Source organism: Solanum dulcamara, chromosome 11 (assembly GCF_947179165.1).
Source record: "Solanum dulcamara chromosome 11, daSolDulc1.2, whole genome shotgun sequence".
Taxonomy (NCBI): Eukaryota; Viridiplantae; Streptophyta; class Magnoliopsida; order Solanales; family Solanaceae; genus Solanum; species Solanum dulcamara.
The window spans coordinates 61,617,648-61,635,314 of NC_077247.1; the positions used below are offsets into that span (position 1 = coordinate 61,617,648).

At 36.5% G+C, this 17,667-nt stretch overlaps 2 protein-coding genes across 2 annotated transcripts; both read left to right on the forward strand.

Moving 5' to 3' along the window:
• The first annotated feature begins 459 nt into the window (after positions 1 to 459).
• On the forward strand, positions 460 to 6,089 carry LOC129873973 (shaggy-related protein kinase epsilon). Its single transcript, XM_055949174.1, is given in 12 exon segments — positions 460 to 655; positions 1,417 to 1,613; positions 1,712 to 1,804; positions 2,545 to 2,817; positions 3,822 to 3,893; positions 3,966 to 4,022; positions 4,759 to 4,899; positions 4,999 to 5,049; positions 5,132 to 5,395; positions 5,574 to 5,661; positions 5,764 to 5,780; positions 5,782 to 6,089. Coding segments are annotated over 11 exon segments (1,221 nt in total). The 5' UTR covers positions 460 to 655; positions 1,417 to 1,514; the 3' UTR covers positions 5,848 to 6,089.
• A 2,309-nt stretch (positions 6,090 to 8,398) lies between these two features.
• LOC129873971 (ATP-dependent RNA helicase-like protein DB10) lies at positions 8,399 to 17,309 on the forward strand. Its single transcript, XM_055949173.1, has 9 exons — positions 8,399 to 8,632; positions 11,030 to 11,363; positions 12,033 to 12,155; positions 13,137 to 13,205; positions 13,720 to 13,989; positions 14,669 to 15,019; positions 15,206 to 15,483; positions 16,153 to 16,527; positions 16,600 to 17,309. The coding sequence occupies exons 2-9, from the start codon at positions 11,055 to 11,057 to the stop codon at positions 17,018 to 17,020; spliced, it is 2,196 nt and encodes a 731-aa protein (XP_055805148.1). The 5' UTR covers positions 8,399 to 8,632; positions 11,030 to 11,054; the 3' UTR covers positions 17,021 to 17,309.
• Positions 17,310 to 17,667: the final 358 nt, after the last annotated feature.

A 17,667-nucleotide genomic window follows, 5' to 3' on the forward strand; every position in this document is an offset into this window, starting at 1 on the left:
AAAAAGTGCTTTTATTTATTATTAGAATAGACTCTTAAACGAAGTCTAACTAATTTTTGGTGACAGAATTATCGGACACCATGGAAAGAAAAAAACTCCTGCTCCTAAAAGCGAATCAGCTTAGGTGGCTTCACCCGGAAAGTCTCCAGTTAGGGGTAAAACACTTTTTTTTAACGTTTTCTAATTCGAATCCGAAGCGACAGATTAAAAATGGAGTCCATCACAATCCTAATTCTTTTAGTTCTACTAATAGAATTAATACTGTATAGGGTCCATTGATTAGAAACAAGTTATTCTAGAATTAGCTATGGTGGAATAACTTATCCATCATATAAACAAAATAACTTATCCCATCACTATCCGTCAACATAATAAGTAAGCCTACCAACTACCAAACAGAAGCTTACACGTGTACACCCAAAACTCCAATCAACTAAAATGGATAAAATTAGTTGAGGTCCGCCAGTTCCATCAAAATTCACAGAGCATCCAAATTCCAAAGTGAGAAAAAGAACTCAGAGGTCTATAACCAAATACCTGAAAACCTTGGGCATACGCCATTTTCACTTCCACTTTATTCCTTCCGCGCTTTGGGATTTGCTGTTTCACTTACAATTTCCGTCGCCAGTACGAGCGATTCACTTCACCGCCGTAGGTACTCTTTCGGTTGATACAATAATCATAAATATGTTTGCTTCAACAAGTTTCATAATTGATCTCATGCATTTTTGTGGTTGAGAATGTAGGATGCTAGTAGCTTCCTGTGAAGGCTCTTAAGTTAAAAATATGGCTGCAATTTTGTGGAAAGATATGCTTTGTTCCAATAAGAAAATTTTGGAGGCTTTATGATGAGCTAGAGAAGTTTTTTCAACGTCTAGGAGTTCTTTGAACAATTGGTAAAAGGTTTAAAAGATAATATAGGGATCATCTAGAGGCTCACGTGACTAATTTGAGTGCTTGAGCACGTATCTAAACTAATAGGCTGCGTTTCAGGATGAACACAACTTTTGAAACTTTAATACTATCATACTGCTTTGTGCTTGCAATAAGCACTGAACTTCTCTTTTTTGCTTGTGGATAGTTGTCTGAGTATTTATGTAATACCTTGTGTTTGACTTATTCACCTCTCCTATCAAAATGCTAAAAGAGTCTTGGTAGAACTAAAAATATTTCATATATGTCTTTATATGCGGGAGCTATACGTTATTATCATAGATATGGCACACGGACATTAAATATGTGAAGATAGAGGTAACATTCCTTCGATATGTTAACTGAGCATCAAGTGGCTGGGGTTCTGCTTGGGTCAATAAAGGTCATTGTTATATGAACGTCTACATAGTGCGATTTCTAGATTCCGTGATCTCCTCTGCCATCACTTGCGTCCAGTCTAATATATGTATCTTTATGATTCAGGTTTTGAGAAGCTGACAATCTGTCATTTGAGTCGTAACCAATTATCAGTACATAAGGAAGTTTGTTTTTAATTCAGTGATATAGCTTCTGGCAGTATTATGTCTTCAGCAGGTGGCAAACCTATAACTGATGCGCTTATTGACAACTTCCCTAAAGAAATAAATGAAATGAAGATCAAAGATGACAAAGAAGGAAAGGTCGTTCTTGGAAATAGGATGCATACTCTTTGTCTGATTTCTTTTTCCTTGTTTATACTTGGTTATCTTTGCAAGTCTCACTGTGATAGCCTGAATAGGAAATGGAAGCAGCTGTTGTGTATGGAAATGGAACTGAAACAGGTCACATCATTGTGACGACTATTTTGGAGGGGGGGGGGCAGCCAAAGCAGGTGACATTTTCAATCATTTGATTAACCTCAAGAATCTTATTTTACACTTGTAACTAATCTTTTATTGTTGTGTCTGTACCAAATACTAACAGATCCAACTGATAAGAATTTTCATGTTGTGAGATTAATGTCATTGATCTCAGGGATAATGTTTCTTGACTTTAACTTGATAATATCTTTGGAGAGTTGGAGAGTCGACAAACACTTTGGTCTCACTCTTATTTAACTTGTAGCTTATAATAGTTAGGAAGTATTGTAAATTAGGCAAGGTTACACGGTCCTACTCAACATAATGTTGTATTCCTGGCGTGGATTGATAATTGAAATGCTCTTATTACCATGTCTTCGAGACTGACACTGTTTGTGTGAATAAGCTATCTGCACTTCATCCCACAGATAAATAAATAAATAAAATCTCGACTGAGCAAGTGCTTTTAAATTTACGTGCCTGTTCGTTTTTATCATTTCCCTCAGCATTTTCTCTTTCTGATGTGGGTTTTTGGTGTTCAAAACTTTTTTGCTAATGTTTTCCTTGACATTCCGACCATTAGTTACGTGGCAGAGCGAGTTGTTGGACAGGGTTCCTTTGGAATTGTGTTCCAGGTATAAGTTGTTAATATGTCTCAGATGGTCACTACCATAATCAACAATGTTGTATCACAGTGGCTGGGAAAGAAAAGTAACTCTAACATACCCCCTTCACTAAATCAATTGTCACTGATTTTGAAGCTAAATTGCAGGCCAAATGCCTTGAAATAGGAGAAACTCTGGCAATAAAAAAGGTCTTGCAGGACAAGAGATGCAAGAACCGAGAATTGCAGACTATGCGGCTTCTTGATCATCCTAGTATTGTTTCACTGAGGCACTGCTTCTTTTCGACCACAGAAAAGGATGAGCTCTATCTAAATTTGGTTCTAGAATTTGTACCTGAAACTGTCTACCGTGTGTTGAGACATTACAGCAAAGCAAGCCAACGGATGCCTATGATATATGTCAAGCTATACACATATCAGGTATTCCATTTGAGTACATGTGCAAGTTTCTCTCATTGTTCGTAGAAACAAATGAACATAGGGTGAAGTACATTTAACAAAACTAAATGGACCTGGCCCTATAGCTTGATTGTGACTTATGCTCTACTGTGCCTCAAGTTGTTATGAAACCTCCTTTGCCTTTAATTCCCCTCGTTGTCTTCAAATTGTTATGGGGTATGTAAAAGGTGTAAAAATTGTATCCCTCATCAAAATATTATGGCAATACTAGCCTCTTCAATGTCAACCCTACTACCCAAGTATAAATTTTCTTCAAGTTTTAAGGCACCAAATCCTTCACGAATAAATAATGAGCAATAATATAGAAGGTTATCTTCGACCAGGGGAGCCAATAACTTTACCCACTTAGTGTTCTTTTCTATTTTCGGAAAACTCTGTACTATTTATCTCATTGTCAAAATGGATAAGAAATAAATGAGAAAGGTATTTTAGTAAAATAACCTTCAAAATTAATGACTTGTTCTCAATCATCCAATTGGAGATGTATCTTTATTTTTTTAAATGAAAGGAAGATTCATTTAGTTTCGGCTAAACTACGTATGGAGGAGGTTTGACCTAATTTACCTTGTAGCTATATCATTTTTTCATGTACCGTTTAATGTGATATTAATTCTTTTTTGGATGTTGGTGCACTTCCCTTTCCAATCCTTTTGTTCTACATGCAACCCTAAATTTAGGCTGTGACCTAAATTGTTGACCTCATGTGCAGTGGTAAAGGTTCTTACAAGTTGTTAGTATATCCTAAAATAACAAGTTCTCTGTTGTAGTTATAATTGTTAAAGATGATAATAATTAGTGCTGTTGTGCTTTTCTGGCATGGAGTAAAATTTTGCGTTATTGTTTGTTGCGATTATGATTTATTAACTGTTGTTACTGTTTATGGCTAGTAGCAAAACCTCTTCTTTACACCCACCTTAGCATATCTTTGTTGCGACCTATATTTGATTGATGATGTACCTGTACAGATATTTAGAGCTTTGGCTTATATACATGGGATATGAGTCTGCCACAGGGACATCAAACCTCAGAATTTACTGGTTTGTACTTGAAGCTTAAACTCAATCAACTAAAAACATTGTGATATTGACTACTGCAATTTTCTATGGCAGGCCAACCCCCCCACACATCAGCTTAAGCTTTGTGATTTTGGGAGTGCAAAAGTCCTGGTAATTTTTATTTGATAGCTTGCAAAAGTCCTGTTATTACTTCTCAAGTCTGAGGTGTATGTTGGACTTTCTCTTTCTACTTCTTGCCACTATGAAGTTTAGGAATAGATGTGATCGTTTGGTTGACTTGTTTGGTAAAATTGGATCACAAATATTCTATTTATTCATTTTCCACACATGTGAAACGCTACAACTTGTCATAATATAACTGTAAGTAGTTGATGACATCTATCACTTGTAGTTGTGCTTGCGGAAGAAGGTTTCTTAAAATGAGTTTAACTGGATGCTAAATACAGCTGTGTCATGTTTCGTTTGATAATTCAGGAAACGCTTGTGGTTATGTATTATCATAATTCATAAGTATGTCACATTTACAATATGTTACAAGAATTAGAGTAAGTTGTATGATATTATGTTGTGTCCATCCTCAGGAAATGAAAGTGTTCTTGAATATTATACGATCTCTTCTTTTTATTTTATGGGGATAAAGATGTTCGTATGAATTTGATCTTTTACTTGTTTGGATTTATCAAATCGAAAGAACTGATGAAGAAGTACCTTTGATAGCTCAACAATATGGAAAAAAAAAGAATTTTGTTGAAAATTGACATTACTTTGATTCCTTTCTTGACTTTATTCATCTTCCATGTGTGATTGGTGGGTGGAAGGATTGGCTTAGTCTTATCTTGTAATCTTATTGAGATAGTTCATGCTCATATTTCGGCCATCCTGACAGGTCAAAGGCGAGCCAAATATTTCATATATCTGTTCACGTTATTATCGTGCTCCTGAACTTATATTTGGAGCAACTGAGTACACCAATGCAATTGACATTTGGTCTGTGGGTTGTGTCCTAGCTGAACTGCTTCTTGGTCAGGTTGTATTTCCTGTGGAGTTCAATTCCTTTTATTGAGATAAAAAGATGTCATAAAAAATGATTGTTTCATGCTAATCTTTACTCTTCCAAAACTTGTAGCCCCTCTTTCCTGGTGAGAGTGGTGTAGATCAGCTCGTCGAAATAATCAAGGTATCATCTAGTTGATTCATTGATGATTTAAATTTGTGATCTTTGGTTTGCACAATCCAGTAATTCAAAATGTCCTCTTTAGGTTCTTGGAACACCAACGCGTGAAGAAATCAAGTGTATGAATCCAAATTACACCGAGTTCAAGTTCCTGCAAATCAAAGCTCACCCCTGGCACAAGATGAGAATCTTGAGCTATGTTCCTATATATAAGATACATTTTTTGATGCACATCAAGAAACTCGTGACCTCAACCCTGGATTGTACTGATTTTATGCCTCCTGAAGCTGTAGAGCTTGTGTCAATGCTTCTCCAGTATTCTCCAAATCTGAGGTGCACCGTGATGAGTGTAACAAGTTCTCTCCCTATTTTCTTTTTCCTTATCATCCAGTTGCAAACACAGTGGTCAGAGCAAAAGAAAGTAGTACTTGTTGAAAATTCCACATCAAATTTGAGGCAGCGATCATTTGTGTGAGGAGATTTTAGTATATCTTGGTTTTATGTGATCTATTTGATTCATTTTGCAGTTGGAAACTCTTGCTCACACTTTCTTTCATGAACTACGTGACCCTAATGGTCGTCCATTGCCACCTCTGTTCAACTTCAGGCCTCAAGGTTTAATTATTATCTTCTCCTCCAGTTTTAGTGGTCCGTCTTTTTTATCCCTTTCATATTCATATAGTTGTTTTTCTTATTATGAGATACTATCATTTGCAGAGCTGAAAGGAGCGTCTTCAAAAACTCTTAAACAAACTGTTACCAGAACATGCTAAAAAGCAGTGCCCCTTAGTTGGGTACTAGTCTTTAAGAATCTGTGTATCTTTTGTAAACTTGATCCTATTTGTTATTTTGCTATCCCTGTATTTATTCTCTAATATATATTGACCAGAGAATTAGGAAAACCTTTTGACATCTCCTGTTCATTATATACCACTTTTAGCCAATTATGTAATCAGCTGATTTTGCCCCATGTACTTTATTCCAGAGACAATTATTTGTAAATAGTAATGTATAATGAAATTTTCCTTATTCGTTATCAAGAATTTTATTTTTGTATGCCCAGCTTAGTTTGCGAACATTCTTATTGCATTGTAGTTGAATCTATTACTCTCATTCGCGCAAATACTTCGCGAATAATCTTACTGCATTTTAGTTGAATCTATTACTCTCATTCGCGCAAATACTATCATAGCATGATTCCCTATAGATATACCTTTTCACATTGGGATAAATATTAAAGACAACTGCCTTGTTTGTTGGAAGGATAAGGAAACAATCACTCGTATATATATCTTCCTCACCTGCCCTTCAACAAGGAAAATTTGGAGTGAGACTGGTCTTATGATAAATGAAATCATCAATCAACATTGGCTTGACTTCATTAGACATTGTATAACCCCACTACCCCTACCAAATCCTATCGCTAAATGGGAAAACCTTAGCCCTTAATTTATTGTTTGAACATTTGGACAAATAGAAATAATAACAACACCTCTCTCAAAATTAGTTACAACATAATTATCAATTGTGCTACTAAATACGACCTTTGCTGTGCAAACGAGAGATCTAATTAATATTATTAAATGGAATAAATCTCGTGATAAATGATGCAACTTAACATTGATGGTGACTTTTCGAAAGATTAGAATACTGGAGGAGATAGCCATGATAATTGGCTAATTAAAATACTTTTATGACAGCATGTATGCATGCAAATTCTCCTCTAGCAGAAATCCAAGCCCTGCACGAAGGACTGAAAATGGCCAACGATAAACAACTATTCCACTAGAAATAGAAATAGACTATACGGACGTTACGTTATTAACACATTACAAAATGGAAATGAAACTTTACCACGCGTTAATTCTTGCTTGCAGAGATGGTTAATGCTTATGGTACAAACCAGGCATAACTTCAAACAAGAAAACAAAGTGGCTCGCCTTTTGACAACTAAAGCTAATAGGCAGGACAAACAAAATAAACGCTTTGCAATACACACACTCCCATCCCACCCACTGTTAAACTAATATAGATTATGATGAAATTACTACTATGTTTTGTAAAGGAGGTTGATGAAAAACATTTACTTCCCCGTTTTATTTTACTTGATCTTTATATCAAAAATAAATATTTTAGTTTATTTGTCTATTTTAGCAAATCAACTGAATTTTTTTTTCCATACTACCTTTAGGGGGCTTTTGTTTTGAAGACAAGTTATAATGTAATTAGTTATGATAACCGTATTATTTCTTTGGGAATGTTTGATTTGTTATATTAAAAATAATATGCATTGTATAATTTCTAAGAATAAGATATTTGTTTATAAAAATACCCTACGATCCATAAGTGTAAAAGATATAAAAAGTGATGTATCAAAAGAGTTTGAGAGGATATTCTTTATCATTTTAACTAATTTATTCCGAAATAAGTTATCCCACAATTATTATTCCACCACATGCAAGAATAACTTATCCCTATACTAAATATTAATCCTTGAATAAATTATCCTAAACATTGAACCAAACAACGGACTAAGGATACTTAATATTTATTCAAGGATTATCTTTCTTTATCATCACACCAAACATGTTCTTCGTATTAAATAACTAACTAAAATAATAACAATCAAATTTAGAGTCTTAAAATATTATTAATAAAATTAATTTAATAAAATATATTTTTAATTAAAACTCTTATGAGGAATATTGTATCAGATCAACATAGGCAAAACATTATAAAAGGGAGGGAATAATATGTTAGCTCACTTTTTGTCGATAAAAAAGCAGTATTATCCTATATACAGTCAATGGATGGAGTGTTTTTATCTATATTTAGCTTTATATTATAAATATATATATAAAAAATTGAATATTGATTTCATAATTTTCAGTATGCACACAATGACACAATTAATAATCATAAGAAAGTTTACATCTATTATTCTTAAAAACTTTTACTTTATTATTCCATTAATCATCACTTAAATTTTTAATTTAATAATATTGATATTATTTTAAACAATGATATACTATATAATTTGATATTTACGTACAACACATGCGCATCACAACTATATAATTTGGTATTTATATGCAACACACGTGCATCAAAATTAGTAAATGTTAAAAGGTGATGCATCAAAAGAATTTGAGAGAATATTTTTATCGTTAAAAAAAACAGTAGTATCGTATATAGTGCCGATGGGCGGAGTGTTTGACCCGTGTCGAAATAAGTTACAGAATACTACTAACCTAACCATGGTTAATTAACTCTTACATCAGGAGGCGCTATTGTTGTACTCGCATTTCTCATTTCTCTGCTCTCTTATAAATATCCATCTGTCAGCCGATTTTATTCCATTTTATAGCCCCTACGCTTCTCACTAAACCATCGGAAGCGTAGGTTTCTCTCTGCTTCTCCGCTGCTTCACTCATACCTTTGTATACTTTTATATATAAGATTATTCAGCAGAGAGAGTGAGAGAGAGAGAGAGAGAGAGAGAGAGAGAGAACGGACGGGAGAGATCGTCGGAGGTGGGAATCGTTTGTATCAACTTCTTTCATCGTCATTGGAACGACCTCGTTAGGTATCATTTCTCATTTCTACTCGCGATGTTTCAGATCTGAGTTGAACTTGCTAGGTTTGGCATTTGACCCCTGATATGTGTTAGTAAACGAGAATGTAGGGTTTTAGATGGTTGATTTTTTGGGGGATTGTTTGTCCTACGCTGTTGTCGTCCTTTTGAAGTTGAACTTGATAGGTTTGGCCTCGAGTTGAACTTGTTTAGCCCTGCTATGTGTTGATAAATGAAAATGTAGGGTTTTAGATCATTTTTTTTGATTGTTTGGTCTCGATGTTGTCGTCCTCTTGAAGTTGAGCTTGCTAGGGATTTGACACTTGCTATGTGTTAGTAAACGATAATGTAGGGTTTTAGATCGTTTTTAAAATTGTTTAGCCTTGATGTTGTCGTCCTTTTGAAGTTGAACTTGATAGGTTTGGCCTGAAGTTGAACTTGTTTGGCATTTGACCCCTGCTATGTGTTGATAAATAAAAATTTAGGGTTTTAGATCCTTTTCTTTAAATTGTTTGTCCTCGAAATTGTCATCCTTTTGAAGTTGAACTTGATAGGTTTGGCATTTGACCCCTGCTATGTGTTGATGTATAAAAATGTAGGGTTTAAGATTATTTTTTTATTGTTTGGCCTCAAAACTGTCGTCCTTTTGAAGTTGAACTTGCTAAGTTTGGCATTTGATCCCTGCTATGTGTTACTAAATGATAATGTAGGGTTTTAGAAGTAGTTCCTTTTTGATTGTTTGGCCTTGATGATGTCTTCCTTTTGAAGTCGAATTTGATAGGTTTGGCATTTGACCCCTGCTATATGTTAGTAAATGATAATGTACAGTTTTATTAGATCAGTTTTTTAATTGTTTGGCCTCGATGTTGATGTCCTTTGAAGCCAAACTTGCTAGGTTTGGCATTTGACCCCTGCTACGTGTTAGTAAATGATAATGTAGGGTTTTACATCAGTTTTTTGTTTATTGTTTGGTCTCGATGTTGTCATCCTTTTGATGTTGAACTTGCTAGGTTTGGCATTTGACCCATGCTACGTGTTAGTAAATGATAATGTATTAGATAATATTTTTAATTGTTTGGCCGATGTCCTCGTCCTTTTGAAGTTGAACTTGCTAGGTTTGGCATTTGACCCCTGCTACGTTTTAGTAAATGATAATCTGTGGTTTTAAATAGTTTTTTTTTAAAAAATTGTTCGGCCTCAAATTTGTGTGTTTTAGGTTTTCATGTCTTTGTTTTGTTATTGTTTTGTGTTCCAACAGTTCAAAAGCTTCTGAACTAGTGCCACTTGCGTGAATATACATGCATATGTGCATGTTTTGGTTGAGAGGAGCCCACTTTCGTGTTATTGTAGTCAATGGCGTACGCAAGATTTTTCGTAAGTGGTGTTGACATTTAGTAGAGAACGGATTAGAGGAAATAATGAATAATTTTTTGACATTAGGGTTTTAAATTTATATTGACTAATCCAGTTCAAAATTGGTTAAATAAATTTAATGTTTACCATTTATGCAATAGCGGAACTTCGTTGATAGGTTTTGTTTGATCCCTTAGCAATTAAGCTCTTAAAGTTAAAAAAATCACACAAATTCGCTGAGAAGGAGGTTCAAACTCAGGGTGAATGCAACATAAGTTATGAGCTTAACCAGCGAGCCATAGAGCACTTTGTGTTAAGCGGTGTCATTTAATAATATATGTACACATATTCTGTTTTCAGATTTTATATATATACTAAATTTTCGACGAATCGGCGTCGGATGACACCCTTTTTCTTAAGGTGCATCCGCCCTGTAGTCTTGAGGGACAACAGCAGTCATGTTTATTTATTTCCATAGATAGTTAATGTTCCTGTTCTCTGAGAGTTGTGTAATGGTCATCCACCCACTAATTCAGTTTTATGTATTTGACTTTAAGTGTTTTTTTGTCAAGGGAGGGGGAGGGGTAGCGTAGTGGTCAGGCCCTTTACCCAATGGTATAATTGGGGGATTGAGTCACCACGGTAGCAAAGTGGGAAAGGGTCACAATCGGGCGTCTGGGTGGGGTTTCTTTGGTTGGTGAGGGGATTGCTATACAAAACAATTGTGTGCTGCCTTTTGCTTTTATCCATATACTGTGCAAGGGGCACATTTGGAAGTGTTGCTTTCTCTCTGTTAAGAACATATCTACTATTCTTGATGTACCATTCTCTTCCCTTGTGTAGTTGATCTTCTTTCTCTCTTTTGAGCAGCCTTATTTAGCTGTTTGACTGTAGTACATTTTTAATTCCATTTATATAACACTATCAATTATTCAAGGTGATGGAATATCACACATGAAAAATGTGATTCATGGAGTCCTTTTCCAGTATAATTGCTTTGTTTAACTCTGATTCTCATTTCATGCTTTTAAAACATTGTGTGTTTTCTGGTGCCAGAGGTAATTGGATACTGAAGCTTGAGATGGCTGCTACTGCAACTGCATCTTCTGCTGGTCCACGCTATGCACCAGAGGACCCCACCCTTCCCAAACCTTGGAAAGGCCTAGTTGATGGTAAAACTGGATATCTCTATTTTTGGAATCCAGAGACCAATACTACCCAATACGAGAGGCCTGTTGCTATTTCTCATGGGGGTACTGCACAACATAAATCATCCGTATCTGTAAGTTCATCAGTTGAGAGGCCTTCTCAAAGTCAACATCCTGACCGTGATGACAACAGAGGTACCAATGGTGGCTTGAGCAAGCTTTCCTCTGGAGAGGGTATTCAGGTATCCAGTTCTAATTAATACATGTGAATTCAATCTCTTCTCTCTCTGACTTTCGGTGGCTTAGTGACACATAACAGGGGAAATCAGCAAATTTTTGTTTTGAATAGTATATTGGATTGTCCATTGTCATTTTGAGAATCACTGTTTGAGATTAACGACCCATGTTCTCTCTGACAGTTTTCAATGCAAATTAGAACCTGCACTATGTATAATAAGATCACATTGCATTAATGAAATTTTGATGATTGAGGTTGGAAAAGATGGTAAATATCATTTTTCTTGATCTTTTGTAACCACCTTATGTTGTGCATCATATTGTCTATGACCTTACAAAAAAAAGGAATTATTTTCCTACGTAGTAAATGTTTCAGAGGTTTGATACTTCCAAGTTCCAACAAAGAATTTGCAAATAACATATGTTTTGGCGCTTGTATGTTTTAGAGGAGGTTCGTCCGTGTTCTTTTGTGATTGTAGTTATTGTAACAACACTTAGCTTGAACTTTTAGACTCTTTTTGGAATTATTGCTTGCTCACACCATTCCTGATTAATATCCAAAGGATACTGGATTTCTTTTGGTCCAAGTAATTTTTTTCTTTTGCCTTTATACAGTTTCCTAAATTGTCTTCCGTGATTTTGTTAACACACGTTTTTCCCCATCATTTTTGTAGACTGCAAGAGGAAATGAGCATTCCCGTGATGGAACATCTGCGCCTAAAGGTTATAGTGTTCCAGCTGCTGGAAGTGACATATCTCCAGATGCCTATCGCCGTCAGCATGAAATTTCTGTTACAGTAGGCATCTGTACCTTTTCAATCATGTAGAAACCATTTTTTAATTATTCATTTTTGTTCCAATTGGGAAACTGGAGCCCCGGTTGTCCATTGATTTAATTTTTGGATTAATTAAGGCAGTTCTATAAACTTCATAAAAATTTGCTATGAAGAAATATGAATTTCTAACACTTGAGGATCATAACGAACTAGTGGATATTCCTAATGAAGTTGAAGCCAATTTTAAATAATTACATATATCACGTTTACCAAGAATGGACGTGGACACTTTTATTTTTTTGTTGTCCAGTGGCTGCAATATTCTGCCTAAAGTACCAAGTCATATAATTTCTTGATTAGGGTCATATTCTGTGTTTACGATTCTACCATATATGTCTTTTTCATCCCATCAAAAATCGATTTACAAGTATAGATACTTGTGACCATGAGTAGTGCATGAAATTATTTTTATGTGAATAACAAACTTTTTGTAGAGATTCTCTCAGAAAACACCACTACTTGCAATATGATAGAAAGTTAAAAGGCAGTTATTATATCTTTGGTGACAACAGTGAGGAATTTATTTTGTAGTCAGGGTAATCCTTAGTTTGATGAAACAAGATTAGTTTTTTTAAAAAAATAATAAACAATTTAATGAAACAAGAAATGCAACTCAGACTGGCCTTTTTGTTTGGTTCATCTAGAAGATACACTGTTTTTGGTTTCTTTGGTCTGTAAATTTAAATTTATATGTGCACACAGATCATAGCACTGAGTGCGGCATCTCATATGTGAAACTGATAATAACTTCATTATTGCTTATTGAAAACACTTCATTACATTACTCATGTTGCTCATTGGAAACCTGTGTATTCATCTTTTATCATCTTTCTAGAATCCATCCTTCCATGCAAACAAGCCCGAAAAGGCATGTCAGTCATACTCATGTTTTATTTTTTGATAATGAATACTCATGTCTTATTTTATGTTCTATTTTTCCAGGGAGGTGATGTGCCCCCACCTTTCACATCGTTTGAAGCTACTGGGTTTCCTTCGGAGATTTTGAGGGAGGTATACATGTAGTCCATTATTTTGTTTTAATCTCTTTCAGGAACATATCTAGTGAAGAGCTTACTTATTCATAAAGGATCAAATGTTCTTCTTTTAATTTAAATGGCTGCTGGAGGTCCATTTCAGTACTCATACAATTTTTCCCTCTGTGCTTTGACGCAGATGCGATATTTGCTCCAGGGAGGAGCTAAATGTCGTACGCTGTGCGGTCCTCTTTTTGGTCTTCCATGTATTTGGAGTTCCCTTATTTGGTGGACCAAATTTTGAAGGGCTTTCTGAATCATCCTTGTTCATGGCTGTGACTGCTGTTGGTGGTGTCAGTCTGCCACATGGTTTGACATGAAGAAGAGGCGTCCTCTTGCTCTTGCTTGCATATGCAAGTGTTGGCTGCCTGCGTAAGGGGGATATGCTTCTTCTTGTGTTGGCCACTAAAAAAAATTAAAGTAGTAATCTAGTAGTAACTTTTGAGCTTGTACAATTGCTGACAGAGGTTTTCCAACTTTTACATTTCCAGATACATCAAGCTGGGTTTCCTGCTCCTTCCCCAATACAGGCACAGTCCTGGCCCATTGCACTTCAGGGCCGTGACATAGTAGCTGTTGCAAAGACTGGGTCTGGGAAAACTTTGGGTTTCTTGCTTCCTGGCTTTATTCTTCTAAAGCAACGTCGGAGTAATCCTCAATCAGGCCCTACTATTTTGGTTTTGTCGCCAACAAGAGAATTAGCCACACAGATACAAGACGAAGCTGTTAAGTTTGGTAGATCTTCAAAGATATCTTGCACGGTATGAATTGTTATTTGACTATGTTTAGCCAAAAGTTGGATTCCAGAAGTAGAGTTTTCTTTTGATTTCAAGTACTGATGCATGGGCTATCTAATGTGTTAATTGTAAAAACCAGAAGTTATCTAGCTCGGTCACATTTTTTTGCCATACTCAACTCTAACTTTCCTGTAAAGTGTGATTCTAAAGATCCATTTTCAAATGTTTGTTTGGCCAAAAGTGAAAGTTAGGGGGTAATCATTGTGCTTCCCGTGTTGTAGTATAATACACACATCTGCTTAATTCTATGCAATCTCTTTAAATGGTTATATGCTTTTTTTTTGGTCAAACATCAGTTTTGCTAACGTAAATAGCCATGCACCAAGATAGTGCTGTGCACCATTACGAAAAGGGGAAGGCCCCATATACCAAATGAATTTACTTCACCAAAAAAACATATACCGAATGATTTTATAAACCTTTACAATAGTATACTCTTCTGCACCTGCCTGTAGAACAATTAAGAAATGTTGACATGCTAATGTTCGGGCCAGATGAACCAAGTGAATGTGTGTTTGACATTTTCTTGAAAATTGGCAATGCTGTATGGTTTTTGGTTAGTGTCTATACGGAGGGGACCCAACTGGCCCTCTGCTATGACAATTTTCTTGAGAATTGACAATGCTGTATGGTTTTTGGTTAGTGTTTATATGGAGGCGCCCCAAAAGGCCCTCAACTACGAGATCTGGACAGAGGAGTTGATATTGTTGTAGCTACCCCTGGTCGTTTGAATGATATTTTGGAGATGAGAAGAGTTAGGCTGGATCAAGTTTCTTACTTGGTGTTAGATGAAGCGGATCGTATGCTGGACATGGGATTTGAACCTCAGATACGGAAGATTGTGAAGGAAGTGCCTACGCGGCGGCAGACACTGATGTACACAGCAACATGGCCAAAGGAGGTCCGCAGAATTGCAGCTGATCTATTGGTTAATCCTGTTCAGGTTAACATTGGGAATGTTGATGAGCTTGTTGCGAACAAGTCTATAACACAGGTGCATTTCTATTCTCTTTTCTTGGACATTGCTCATTAAACATGCCTAAGATTCTCTCTCTCTCAAACTGGGTTAGAGGACTGAGGTGTCATGATAGAATGCCTCTCGTATATCCCTGTGCCCCAAGGTAGAACCTGTACTTGACATAGTGAGGCTACATCATATTTAATTAATTGTCATGTGCAGTACATTGAAGTCTTATCATATATGGATAAACAAAAGCGGCTAGACCAGATCTTGAGATCCCAAGAGCCTGGATCAAAAATCATTATCTTCTGTTCAACAAAGAAAATGTGTGACCGACTTGCTCAGAATCTTACACGCCCATTTGGAGCTGCTGCAATTCATGGTGATAAATCTCAGGGTGAAAGGGATCATGTATTGAGCCAGTTCCGCACTGGCAGGTCCCCCGTTCTTGTTGCTACTGATGTTGCTGCTCGGGGCTTGGATGTCAAAGATATCAGGTTGGTGGAATTAAGAATCTTAATAGTGTGCTTGATTATTTGTGGCTCACATTCAATTCTCTTTTGATGGCTAACTGAATGAAAGAATAGATATGCATTCACTTTTTATGGAGTGCGCATTCGGACCGATATATACGATATATATTCCTTATATACTCTTTCCATGTTATTTCCCCTTAGTCAATGGGGTGCTAACAGGTGTGTGGGGTGTGGAGTTGTGTTTCTGCTTTTGTTTTGGGGATCATTAGGTGATTTCTAGAGAGCATAGCCAAAGCTGCAACGTTGTAGCTTTCTTGCAATGAAATCACAGGTGAATCTGTGATGTCATGATTTAGTTTGCAATGTAGGTGGATGAGTGAAGTTTACATCATATCTTGTCAATAAGATCTAGGTGGCATGGTTTGACATCATGCTGGCATTTTGTGGTTTTACATTTTAAATATGCTTGAGCTGAGGGTCCTTCGGAAATAATGGAGGTAGAGGTAAGGTCTTCGTACACTCTACCCTCCCCAGACCCCACTTGCGGGATTTCATTGGGTATGTTGTTGTACAGTTGAAATATTATGCATCCTTATAAATATTCTTTAAAGAGTAGTTTCTCCTAATTTATTTTGGTAAGGGGGGTTTGTCTTTGGTGTAAGCTAATACTTGATGAAACATTTGTGACAGGGTGGTGGTCAACTATGATTTTCCTACTGGAATAGAGGATTATGTACACAGAATAGGAAGAACTGGTCGGGCTGGTGCGACTGGTGAGGCCTACACATTTTTTTGTGACCAGGATGCTAAACATGCTTCAGATCTTATTAAAGTTTTAGAAGGAGCAAATCAGCAAGTGCCTACTGAACTACGTGATATGGCTTCCCGAGGTGGTGGTATGGGAAAGGCTAGGCGTCAATGGGATTCTGGCTCAGGTGGACGTGAAGGAGGACATGGGGGACGTTATGATGCTGGCTATGGTGGACGAGGTGGAGGAAGGGGTGGTTGGGAAGTCCCGTCATCGGAAAGAAGTGGACGTGTTTACGACTCGGATTCACGTGACAGGTGCTGTGTATTTTTTAATTATATATGGATTTCTTTTTTTCCGTGACTCTTGACTAGTTGGTTGTGATTCAGTGATAGAAATGGTGATGGATCTCGTGATACCGAGGCTCCAGTGAGTTTCCATGCTCGTAGCTTCCACGAGACTATGATGCAGGCTTCACAGAGAGGTGATCGAAGTCGGAGCAGAAGCCCAAATAGAGGTTCTGGATGGGGTGATAGGAAAAGCAGGGAGCGCAGTCGTAGCCCTAGTGCTGAAAGATATCGGGCTCCTCTTCAAGTCCCAGTAGGACGCAGTTTCCATGAAAGCATGATGGCCTGTGGTAGATCAGCTGGTGATTTCAGAGAAAAAGTTGGAGGGTCATATGATGATTGCCAAAAGGACTGGGAAAAAGAGAGATCTCCACGTAGATGGCAAGGTGATGGGAAATCTGGCAATAGACCCCGTGCTAACAATGGGGAGGAGGAAGAAGGTATGTTTCCTGAAGGGAGATGAAACGAGAGCCTAACTTGGCGTGTCTTATATCCTTTGTTGATTTTTGATGTGTTGTAGCTACCCCATAGGAAATGCTGGAAGAAAAAGGACCCCTTTTTATTTTTGTTTAAACTAGCACCGGTATATGTTTTGGTAAACAAAGTTTTTGGATAGAAGCTTTTAGCGTATTATTGGAAATAGATAGCTGAAAGTCTGGAAGTGGAAAGTTTTTGACGGATGTAAATGTAAAAAAATTGACGTCAAACTTTATTTAATGGTGTGCTATATCAATCGTGCATTGCTAAGAAAAGCCCACTTCTAGGTGCTGCTTGCGTTGATTTTCTTTTATCCTAACTGGTCACTTGGTCTAAGCATGCGCAAATTTCCGTAGTTAATGCATTACTTCAACAATTTAACAATAACATACCCGGTATAATCATATACCATTGTGGGCTTTGAGGACGGCAAGTGTATGCAAATTTTATCCCTACCATGCAAGTTTTATCCCTACCTTGGAGGTAGAGAAATTTTGGATAAGGAATAACAGAAATGAAGAAGCCATGGCAAAAATATTATAGAAAGTATGACAAATCATTTTGAAATAGTAACTACAAAAAATAATATGATGATCGAAGTACAAAAGTGACAAAAAGGAACAGAAATCGAGG

Coding starts and splice junctions, on each gene's coding strand:
- LOC129873971 (XM_055949173.1), top strand. CDS start 11,055: ATGGCTGCTACTGCAACTGCATCTTCTGCTGGTCCACGCTATGCACCA. Junction 15,484..16,152: donor TTGGATGTCAAAGATATCAG/GTTGGTGGAATT, acceptor CATTTGTGACAG/GGTGGTGGTCAACTATGATT. Junction 16,528..16,599: donor GACTCGGATTCACGTGACAG/GTGCTGTGTATT, acceptor GTTGTGATTCAG/TGATAGAAATGGTGATGGAT.